This window comes from Balaenoptera musculus, chromosome 3 (assembly GCF_009873245.2).
Source record: "Balaenoptera musculus isolate JJ_BM4_2016_0621 chromosome 3, mBalMus1.pri.v3, whole genome shotgun sequence".
NCBI lineage: Eukaryota > Metazoa > Chordata > Mammalia > Artiodactyla > Balaenopteridae > Balaenoptera > Balaenoptera musculus.
Window position 1 is genome coordinate 77,390,488 of NC_045787.1, and position 12,266 is coordinate 77,402,753.

General features: G+C 36.8%; 1 protein-coding gene across 1 annotated transcript in view; it reads left to right on the top strand.

Moving 5' to 3' along the window:
- LOC118892502 (leucyl and cystinyl aminopeptidase) overlaps positions 1-12,266 on the top strand; it is a 102,919-nt gene that overhangs the window by 76,647 nt on the left and 14,006 nt on the right. The window contains exons 2-5 of the mRNA XM_036847275.1: positions 262-393; positions 2,955-3,115; positions 3,349-3,437; positions 11,780-11,963. Of these exons, the coding sequence (XP_036703170.1) occupies positions 262-393; positions 2,955-3,115; positions 3,349-3,437; positions 11,780-11,963 (566 nt within the window). The remainder of the gene's footprint in view (positions 1-261; positions 394-2,954; positions 3,116-3,348; positions 3,438-11,779; positions 11,964-12,266) is intronic.

The window sequence follows — 12,266 nt, forward strand, 5'->3', positions numbered from 1 at the left end:
GACCACACAAAATGGCTCATAGAAGAATTAGTGCAAATAGGAATTTACTCCATTAATTCTTTTTCAAACCTCTTAAAATAATTTTTAAGACAATTTCAACATAGTACACAACTGGTTATATGAGACTAAATAACAGTGTATTATCACTGGGTTATGAAAGTATTTGCTTACAGTGATTATATTTTGAATCTTAGATTCTTATCTCTATAAATCTATTGTATTCTATTATTTTCTTCCCTTTTTTGCTTTTTTTTTGAATAGGGAGCTTCTCTGTTGTTGATGCTGAAAACTTACCTTAGTGAAGATGTATTTCAACATGCGATTGTTCTTTACCTACATAATCATAGCTATGCATCCATTCACAGTGATGATCTGTGGGATAGTTTTAATGAGGTAAGTGACCTGGATATTTTATTTAGCTCTTAAACTAAGAAGAGAGGAGTTCTTCTATTTATGTTTTTATCAAGTATGTAAATAAGCTGTGGTACCAAGGATAGTTATTTAAGAGAGAGGGGAATGGAGCTTAGTATATAAATATTTATGAATAAGAGCACAGAATTAAAAGTCATGAAATGGAAGTCCTGGTCTTAATTGTTGAAAAAATTGCATGAGGCCTTGTGTAAGCATCTTTAGTCTATATCTTAATCTCCATGCCTACTTTGTAAGAAAATTCTCTTTTCTGAATTAGTGTATATTATTATGTTTTCATTATTTGATTTTTTTTTCAAAAATCTCTTTTCCTTTCCTTATGTTTTTGCAGTCTTTCTACCTTACATTCATGGTTTTTTGCTCTATACTCTGCCCTATGAATCCTCCTATCTTTTGTGGCCATGTTCCTCTAAATTAGATGAGGTATCACAGTCTGGCTGCCATGGCTCCGTACTGCCCTTGGATCATTTTGCTGCTTGGATTTTGTTGTGCCTAGAATTCTAGCAAGCAGTGTAATCAGTTACAAGTTATGCTTCCTAACAGTGTGTGAACCCAGCCTGCATGGTGCACATATGCTGACGGCATAGCCCTTATAAGCGTTTGAATTTGTTACCCTGATCTAGATCAATGGTTTTTAATGTTTTGGGAGATCACAGACATATTTGAAATTTTGATGACAGTTCTGGACATATGCCCCCAAAAAACCACAGATATGCAAAATATCACACACAGATTCAAAGTTTTATGGATCCTGGGTTAAGAACCCCTGCTCTGGATCTTTTCCATGTGCTGTCTCTGCTCCCTTGCCTTCTCTGAAATTTGGTATCTTCTAATTGTTAACCCTTTTCCCAGAAGATATATCTTCCCTACTCTCTTGAGTTCTTTTTGAGAAGAAGGATCAGTCCTTATTACCTAAGAGTTGCTTCTAAATCATTGTTTTTCCTCTTACCAGGTAGTAGCATTTCAAATGAAAGCCACATTATTTGCTTTATACTCATTGTATTATCTCCTGACGTTTAGAATATATTTCTGCCTTCCTCACTGACTTCAACTTTTGTATCACAGTGTTTTCCTATCCAGACGTAGCCCCTTAACATTATCCTCAGGCTTTTCAGCATCCACATCAAATTATGCACCGGACTCTTCATTTCAGTTCTGTTTCAGAGACCCAAACATGCCTTGCTTTGGGGCAAGCTTGTTTTCTTCCCAACCTCTTGTCCAGAAATAAATAGGTCAGAGCCATGAAAAACATAAGGTTAATATCACAAAGCATTTGGGAAGATTTTCTCCATCCTTTTCGGCTCTAAATAAATAGGCGTATGTCGACTGAGGTGTAAGGCCTGCCATAGTGGCGTGATATTACAAAACATTTTAACTACTTGATGATTTGAGTTGCTTGCAGATCCATAGGTCATCTAGAAAAATAATTTGAATCGTAAATTTAGCTCACCTGCTTCAAAGAGATAGTTCAAAAGTTGCTTCTTAATCATTGACACCAGATGTCTTAGGGACAGTGAGCTTTGGAGGGTCTGTGAACCTCTGACAGTGGATTCTAGATTTTGTAGATAAATTCATGTATTTTATAGGAAAAAGGGGTATGTGACCATGAAAAACATTCACTGCTGTTCTCTAGAGAGACCTAAAGTCCAGGCAGGCGACCTGTTTATATTTCACTCCTCTGCTGCTGCGGCTCCTGCTCCCAGGCACTCCCACAGGATGAGCTCTTTATTTATTTATTTATTTTTTTAATTTTATTTATTTATTTATTTACTTATGGCTGTGTTGGGTCTTCGTTTCTGTGCGAGGGCTTTCTCTAGTTGTGGCAAGTGGGGGCCACTCTTCATCGCGGTGCGCGGGCCTCTCACTGTCGCAGCCTCTCTTGTTGCGGAGCACAGGCTCCAGACGCGCAGGCTCAGTATTTGTGGCTCAAGGGCCTAGTTGCTCCGCGGCATGTGGGATCTTCCCAGACCAGGGCTTGAACCCGTGTCCCCTGCATTGGCAGGCAGATTCTCAACCACTGTGCCACCAGGGAAGCCCAGGATGAGCTCTTTAAAAGATGAACTTTAACATTTGTGAAAGCAGAGGGTCTGGGGAATAAAGAGAAATCTGGACCGAGAAATCTGGACCTAGCTGATTCACAGGAGTGAGTAGCAGTGCTTCTGATTCTAGACTGTATATCATTATCCATACCTTCTAAATGTTAGTATTGTGACCTGAAGGAGTGCTTATATCTTCTTAGGGGTTTTAGTGAACACTCAGTTGGTTGATAGCATATGTGCTGCTTTTTCAACGTAGTTCCTCTCTCACTCTCTTTAGTTATCACTTAGCTGTATTCCAGGTTACTTTCCTTTTAGCAGTTGCTCAATTACCTAGAGTAAAAATGTAAATTCAACTCAGCATTTGTGCTTCTTTTTTGTATTACCATTAAATGTAGTCTCCATAGAATGTGGTAGAGAAAGAGGGAAAGGTACTATAAAATTTTTAGACTGTTAAAGCAAAAATAATTTATTTATTTTTTTCTATAGGTCTCAAACAAAACACTAGACGTAAGGAAAATGATGAAAACCTGGACCCTGCAGAAAGGATTTCCTTTAGTGACTGTTCAAAGAAAAGGAAAGGAACTTCTGGTGCAACAAGAAAGATTTTCTTTAAATACGAAGCCTGAAATTCAGCCTTCAGATGCAAGGTGAGTGCCCACGCTCTCTCCCCGCTATCTCTTTTGCACCCTCAGGTTAAACTATTTTTAAATGTTTTGTAATCATAAGTTCTTAAGAAACCTAACAAGATTATCCCTTTCTGGGAATAGCTTGAAAAATGTCACCTTCCTGCCAAAAAAAAAAAAAAAACACCCAACAAATTATGTGTAACTGACTGAAATATTGGAGAGAGTGATAATCTTCCAGTATTTTCTTTTTACAGCTCTCTGTGGCATATTCCACTATCCTATGTCACTGATGAAGGAAATTATTCAAAGTATCGATCAGTATCATTACTGGACAAGAAATCAGGTTTGGCTATATTTAACACTTTTCTGAAATGAAATTAGAAACAGCATATTTTCTAAAAACCTAACCAAGCAGCAGAAAGGAGATTACACTTTCCAATGTACACAGCTCTCTGAGCTGGTTCTATGAGACACCTATACAAAATGTGACTAAGGTGAGATTGAGTCTATGTATCATGCATAAAACTGGTCTTTCTTAGTCACGTGAAATAAGGTATAAAAAATTGCACTGAATATGCTAGCAGTTGTGGTAGAAAATAGCAAATGCTGTGTTTTTGTATCCTAGATAAATATTTTGTTAGAAGTGGTAGATCAGTTTCTTAAAGTATACTCTGCTGTCTACCCTCTAGGGGTGGGCTGAGGCGACTGCATTTTAATAAGCACCCTAGATGATTCTTATGCATGACAAAGGTTGATTCATGAGACAGATTTGTAGTAAATAATTATTACAAAATGTCCTGTAGACATAGTATACATTTTTTGATAATGAGAAAATAGGGCAAGAAATTATGATTGTGGGAGGATAATAAAATGTAAAGATTGTATATGCTGACCCACAAGGAGTCTATAAAAAGAAATTGAAGTGTAGTTTCTAACCATCTGTTAAATACCACTGAATGCTACACCACGTATCCTCTTAATTTACATCCTGAAAACATGAGGCTCTTGGGTTCTGCAGGAACCATTAGTGATACTTTAGATTCATGGAAAGGGAAAATTTGTTTGAATTTGGATCTGTTGTTCAATCCTATATCTTTGAGAGGGGAGTGTGGCTTAGTAAGAGTCTGACTTTGGAGCCACATTGCCTGGTTCAGTCATATGATTTTAGGTGAGTTATGTGACCTCTCTGAGCCTCTTTCCCTGAGCTATAGAATGGAGAGAGTAATTATACTTGCGTTATAGTGTTATGTGAGGATTAATTGAGCTCATTTATATGAAGCACCTAGAATAATGCCTGGCACATGTTATGTGCTATGTAAGTGTTAGTTATCATTATTAATGTTACTATTGAAAAAAATAATTTTTAAGCATAACATATCCACATTACATAAAACCAGAAGATGGAGAACAAATCTTACTACCCTATTGTAACTACTCTCATGATTATTTCTTTCTAGTCATTTTTTTTTTTTAAAGAAATTCACGTTCTTTTATTTATTTATTTATTTATTTATTTATGACTGTGTTGAGTCTTCGTTTCTGTGCAAGGGCTTTCTCTAGTTGCGGCAAGTGGGGACCACTCTTCATCGCGGTGCACGGGCCTCTCACCATCGCGGCCTCTCTTGTTGCGGAGCACAGGCTCCAGACGCGCAGGCTCAGCAATTGTGGCTCACGGGCCCAGTTGCTCCGTGGCATGTGGGATCTTCCCAGACCAGGGCTCGAACCCGTGTCCCCTGCATTGGCAGGCAGATTCTCAACCACTGCGCCACCAGGGAAGCCCTCTAGTCATTTTTTTAAAATATTTTTTTACTTGGTTGATATTGTGTACATGTAATTTTTATATCTTACCTTTTTTTTTAACTTAACGTATGCACTAATTGACTTAATCTTTCTTACTGTTGGACACTTGATTTACCATTTGTATCTATAAAAAAAATGCCTCAATAAAATTTGAGTTCTTAAATGCTTTCTCATTATATGCACTATTTCATAGGAATGCATCTCAAAAATGAAGACCGTGTTACCTTTTGTGGTTTAATACATATTTCCAAGTTGCCCTTCTGTTGTGTGGTAACAACTTATAAGGCCAGTTGAAATATATGAGCATACCAGTTGCATTTCAGTCTAACTGGAGTGTTACAACAACAATTTCATTATTTAAAACACTAAGTACAATTGATGATGTCATCATATCTTTGATTAATACAGCATAGCTGGAGGTACAAGGAAGTGCTGCCTTCTTGATAAAAACAAAACTTCATACTTTAAGTGGGCCCTGGAAGGATAGTCTCTGACCTAAGAGAGAACAAATAATCCCATCTCCCTATTTATTTTATTTTATTTTATTTTTATACAGCAGGTTCTTATTAGTTATCTATTTTATACATATTAGTGTATACATGTCAATCCCAATCTCCCAATTCATCCCACCACCCCACCTCCCCACGGCTTTCCCCCCTTGGTGTCCATACATTTGTTCTCTGCATCTGTGTCTCTATTTCTGCCCTGCAAACCAGTTCATCTGTACCGTTTTTCTAGGTTCCACATATATGCGTTAATATACGATATTTGTTTTTCTCTTTCTGACTTACTTCACTCTGTATGACAGTCTCTAGGTCCATCCACGTCTCTACAAATGACCCAGTTTTGTTCCTTTTTATGGCTGAGTAATATTCCATTGTGTATATATATGCCATATCTTCTTTATCCATTCATCTGTCTATGGACACTTAGGTTGCTTCCATGTCCTGGCTATTGTAAATAGAGCTGCAGTGAACATTGTGGTACATGACTCTTTTTGAATTATAGTTTTCTCAAGGTATATGCCCAGTAGTGGGATTGCTGGGTCGTATGGTAGTTCTATTTTTAGTTTTTTAAGGAACCTCCATACTGTTCTCCATAGTGGCTATATCAGTTTACATTCCCGCCAACGGTGCAAGAGAGTTCCCTTTTCTCCACACCGTCTCCAGCATTCGTTGTTTGTAGATTTTCTGATGATGCCCATTCTAACCAGTGTGAGGTGATACCTCACTGTACTTTTGATTTGCATTTCTCTAATAATTAGTGATGTTGAGCAGCTTTTCATGTGCTTCTTGACCATCTGTCTATCTTCTTTGGAGAAATGTCTGTTTAGATCTTCTGCCCATTTTTTTTAAAATTTATTTTTATTTATTTTTGGCTCTGTTGGGTCTTTGTTGCTGCTCATGGGCTTCCTCTAGATGCGGTGAGCGGGGGCTACTCTTCGTTGCGGTGCGCGGGCTTCTCATTGCGGTGGCTTCTCTTGTTGCAGAGCATGGGCTCTAGGCTTGTGGACTTCAGTAGTTGTGGCACTTGGGCTCAGTAGATGTGGCTCACGGGCTCTAGAGCGCAGGCTCAGTAGTTGTGGCGCACGGGCCTAGTTGCTCCACAGAATATGGGATCTTCCCGGACCAGGGCTTGAACCCGTGTCCCCTGCATTGGCAGGTGGATTCTTAACCACTGTGCCACCAGGGAAGCCCCTTTCTGCCCATTTTTTGATTGGGTTGTTTTTTTAATATTGAGCTGCATGAGCTGTTTATATATTTTGGAGATTAATCCTTTGTCTGTTGATTCGTTTGCAAATATTTTCTCCCGCTTGTCTTTTCATCTTATTTATAGTTTCCTTTGCTTTGCAAAAGTTTTTAAGTTTCCTTGGGTCCCATTTGTTTATTTTTGTTTTTATTTCCATTACTCTAAGAGGTGGGTCAAAAAAATCTTGCTGTGATTTATGTCAAAGAGTGTTCTTCCTGTGTTTTCCTCTAAGAATTTTATAGTGTCCGGTCTTACATTTAGGTCTTTAATCCATTTTGAGTTTATTTTTGTGTATGGTGTTAGGGAGTGTTCTAATTTCATTTTTTTACATATAGCTGTCCAGTTTTCCCAGCACCACTTATTGAAGAGACTGTCTTTTCTCCATTGTATATCCTTGCCTCCTTTGTCATAGATTAGTTGACCATATGTGCGTGGGTTTATCTCTGAGCTTTCTATCCTGTTCCATTGATCTATATTTCTGTTTTTATGCCAGTACCATATTGTCTTGATTACTGTAGCTTTGTAGTATAGTCTGAAGTCAGGGAGTCTGATTCCTCCAGCTCCGTTTTTTTCCCTCAAGGTTGCTTTGGCTATTTGGGGTCTTTTGTCTCCATACAAATCTTAAGATTTTTTGTTCTAGTTCTGTAAAAAATGTCATTGGTAATTTGATAGGGATTGCATTCTATCTGTAGATTGCTTTACCCATCTCCCTGTTTTTAAAAGGGACCAATAAGGAAATCTTGCAAACCTCCTAATAGTATATAAGTTTTTGGTGGTATTAGAAATAATTGTACAGTAAGAAGTCTGCTTTTATTAGCCCTCTACTTTTTAGCTCGGTTCATATGCCAGTTTCTTAAACTCTTTCTGAGATTCACACCCCAAAGTCTTGCTCATATTTTCCTGTTATTGCCGTTTCCCTCTAAGTCCTTACCTGGCACTCTCTGCTTCCACTGCACAAAAATTGTTTCAGCAACTCAAACATGCCGCACTGCCTCTTGTCTCTGGGCCTTTACATATGGTGTTTTCTCTTCTGGAATAACACTCCTGCCTCCTGATTCCTTGGTTTTACTCCTATGCACTCTTCAGATCTCAACTCATCCATTGCTTGCTCTAAGGAGCCCTCCCTCACCCCAAGACAGGTTAGATGCCCTACTTATGTGTTTTAATGATATTCTCTACTTTTTATATACTATAAGTACTGTTTTGTTTATATTTATCCCACATTAGATGTATCCCCCATTGAGGGTGGAGATCTTGGTTACACAAATCACTTTTGCAACCTTAGCACCCTATAGGCACACAAAAATTTATTGAATAAATAAATTTAGTCTATAACAACGTGACTCAATTTCAAATCTCATTGTAAAAAGTTCTAGGAAAAGAGCATTCCAACCTTGATGAAATGATACCTTCTGTTTCTCTTCATTTGAAAGTATTCTTAGTAAAGGGGAATATATGAAATGCACTATAATATGATTGGTTTAATCTAGAGGTGGAACTGAGCCAATATGTGCTGAAAGCAGTGTCTGCTAATTCCTCTTCTCAACTGTGTTATTTACCTTGCTGCTGCAGTTTTAATTCCTGGCAGTTCAGGTTTTGAAAGTCCACACTGAAAATGTCTGTCCTCACAAAAAGTGTTTGAGGACAGTTGGGTCTTCTTGGTTCCTGATGCTCCTGTGAGAACCAATTTTGGTTTAATTGAATTTTAATTTTTTCTTTTCTCAAAAGAAATATAGCACAGACAGTGACTACAGAGGCTTATTTTATGCCATATGACTTTAGTACAATGTGTTATCTTGGTGGTTTGTTAAATCTATAGTATAGTTTCGTGCGTTCTAATGTCAGGGTTGCTGGGTTAGTCCATTAGTTCAATCAAATATAGAAGTTATATGTGGTCAGTACTTTTGTCACTTTTCCCCATGTACATGGATTTTGGATGGTTAATAGTTTTTTTGCATAAGAAGTGCTGAATGGGACCATTTTTCTAAACTACCTATTGAGGAAATTACACTAAAATGTCTCCCTCTCCCTTCTCTTCCTTCCTTTCCCCCCTCCTCTTTCCTCTCTCTCTCTTCCACATTTTATTCAAACCTAATCTCTTTCACTATAGGAAATTTTTATATTAACTCTAACTTGGAACATTCATGTTTCTAAAAGGATATCACTGTGCCAGAAATATTTCTCTGAAACGAAAGGACATGGCATTGAAATGAAAGGCAGTTGAAAAAAAGAGGAAGGAGGAAGGGCATGTAGTTAGACTTGGATATTTATCATGTGCCATTCTCTGCTCTTGCCTTTTCCCCCTAATAAAATAAAGGGGAAGAAAGGAGTACTGGAGAAAGGAATGCTTTTGAGCCGAAGGGGTTGCATGCAGCTCAACTGCATGTATCATGCTAGCCCTCTGGAGCAAGCTACACAGGAAATTTTGCAGGTTTATAGTGAAAACATATTTTTTGTTTCTGTGCTTTAACGTTTCTTTATAAAACAGTAGTTGATTTTCATAACTCATTGACAAACGTTTTTTTTAAATCACTATTAGATTACTTAATCTGGGCTTCTGCCATTTAACATTGGAGTTGCTCACTCTTGTTTTACTACTCAGTGGACTGTGAAAATTGAACTGTTAATCTGTTAATGATTATAATAAATTAAAAACATATGAGGATAGCCTCATCCACATTTGAGCTGCAGGATGTAGTTACCTCCCTTGTGTGCAAAGCTATTATTTTTTGATACCTGTGGTTTTAAGGTCCTCCATTCTGGATCACTCAGAAGACCTGAAAGAGACTAATATGTTGATTCTTTAAATGATAAATTTCCTCTGTATGCTGTCGCTGCACTGCTTTATATTCTGTCATCGAAATGACAGTAATTCATGCACACTCCCAGCTGTGTTCCTCCTCTCTACCATCTGGACTTGGCTAGGTTTACAACATGGCAAGTTGCTTATCAGCGAAGATGCTCTGTATTTCAATATTTTCCTGTATCTATCCAATGGGAAAATTGCCATACTTATCATTCCTTGCCTCCTTTGTTGGGAAAGGGAGATTTGAAGCTCTTTAGTTCTTCTTCCCAAGGTCCTTTCTTCATAAAAGCTCTGTAGGAAATTGTGTTTGGTGACCCGGAGAGTGTTGATATTTTTGCGTTAGCTAATGATAAAGTTAATTTCATTAGTCATAGGTTTGTTAAAAATATCTCCAGCTTGGAGCAGCTACTGTTGCCATCACAAATAATCCTTAGAACGGCATTCTGCTCTAGAAAAGGAATAAACCCTATTAATGTAATTAATCTTTCCCATCTGTTGTTATAGCAGCAATAAAACAAATTAGTATGGAGTTCTTTTTAATGAAAAAGACTGATTATCTAATATGTCATGGTAAGAAATGATCAGTAAGTCTTTCCATCTTAAAAATCTTTTACAGTTTCAGTAGAATTAGAGTAACTAAGGCATTAAGAAAATCTGATAAATTTAAATAATTCATGCTTTTGAAGTTGATCAACCCTACGACTTCAGGTACTAAAGGGTTTAAATGTGTTTCCAAAGCATTTTATGTGTAAAAACCATTATATATAATTATTATGATAGTGAATATTTTAAAACAGCCTAAATATTTCCAAATAGGAGATTGGTTAAGCTGTGGTAGGTCTCGAAATAAAATATTCTGAAGATACTTGAATACTGCATATGAAGACAGTGAGAAAATGGCAGGAGGTGAAATCTGATAGGTGAAAAGGCAGTATAAAATAAATGTATGTAGATCCAGTGTATTAAATATTAATTCAGTTAAAATGTTTGTAGGAAAAATCTTGGCAGAAAATATGCCCCGTAATGCTTTTATCATCTGAGTTTAGATCACTTTTCTTATCTCTACTCTTTCTCTTATAATTTAAAAAAATTGTATTCTCTACTTTAAAATGGGGAAGAAAACTTACATCATAAACATCTACAAACTTTATTTAGATTTGTTTGAAACAACTTACCATGACGTAATCATTTTGTTCATTCGTTAATTCACTGAGTATTTTTTGAGTACTTGCTAGGAATATTGTTCTAGTGCTGAGGGATTAGCAGTGCACAAACTAAAGCTCATGGGGTTTATAGTCTAATAAATATTAAACCTTAAGATACTTAGAAGCATACCCTTAACTATTGTTTTAAATTCATGTCCTCACTGCCAACTTTGAAGGACATTTCTTGATTGGTAATTTTAAAGGTTTTTAAAATTCCTATATATATTTTGTAGTCCAGCTTTTGTAGTAATATTTTTTATAGTCACATATTTTTAGCTTCTTGTTAATTGTACGTTAATTGAAATCATTCCATATAAATTTCTAACAATTCTCTCAGCATTTATATTTAATGGTAGGGGCCAAAAAAATGCATTATCAATTTTCTATTATTTTAATCAGTAATTTCTTATTTGTGCTTAATGAGACCTTAGTCCTTCCCTAATGTTTATTTTGCTGTCTTTGAATTATGTGACTTTTTAAATGGCTTTGTTTGTGCTTCCTTTGCTAACATAAACAAAGACAAAGGCTGAGATGGAACACATTTTCTATAGTTCTCTCACAGTCTTCCCCTGTGCCTCACCCTGCACACACTGCCCGTCTCCCGGCCTCTCTCCTCTAGCCACAGTGACCTTGGGAGCCGGTTCAGGGTATGGACTCCGTGTACACTTTCTCTCTGGGCCTTGAACACTCAGAGTCCCTCTTACTTGGCTACCAACACCTATGTATCCTGAAGTCTCAACTTTGATGTCATTTCTTCCAAGAAATTTCTCCTAACCTTCCCTAGGGGATGAAGCATTACTACTCTGTGCTTCTACAGAATGCCATGTATTCTTTTTCCATAGACAACATTTATATGATATTCTACTCACCTGGTTACATTAGATTGTAAGATCTATAAGAGAAGGCACATGTCTACCTTGTTTACCATTAAATAAATAATTGTTAAGTGAATGAGTGGTGATCTTTGTTAACACGAAAATAACTGCCCTGGGAGGCAGACATTTAGTTTCTTAGTGGAATATTACATAATAATACCGTATTAACTTTGAAACAAAACAAAGTATCTGTTTAATATTTTTCTTTCCCTATTACCTTCTCTCTCTCTCATTTTTTGGTCTGTATTAGTTGTCATCAATCTCACAGAAGAAGTGAAGTGGATCAAGGTCAATACAGACATGACTGGCTATTATATTGTACATTATGCAGACAACAACTGGGAAGCACTGATCAAACAGTTGAAAATAAATCCTTATGTCCTGAGTGACAAAGATCGAGCCAACCTCATCAACAACATCTTTGAACTTGCAGGGTAGAGTATGCTTGTCTTGGGTCTTATTTTGTTTTGTTTTTAAATAAGTATTCTCGAGGAAAAGGACATTATAGAAAAGCAATTCAAAAGAACTAGCAGGTATTGCCTGTTAGGTATAATTCATTTTGGAGGATTGGGAAGATATAAGACATATTCCTTGCCTTCAGGGGCTTTATAGTCTATCTAGAAACATCAGCTACAAACATATTGAACAGTTGTGTAATAAGATTTAAATAATATTTCAAGACTGTAGATACCAACAAGCAGGACACATGTTTGCTGAATAAATTGATGTAGAAGTTC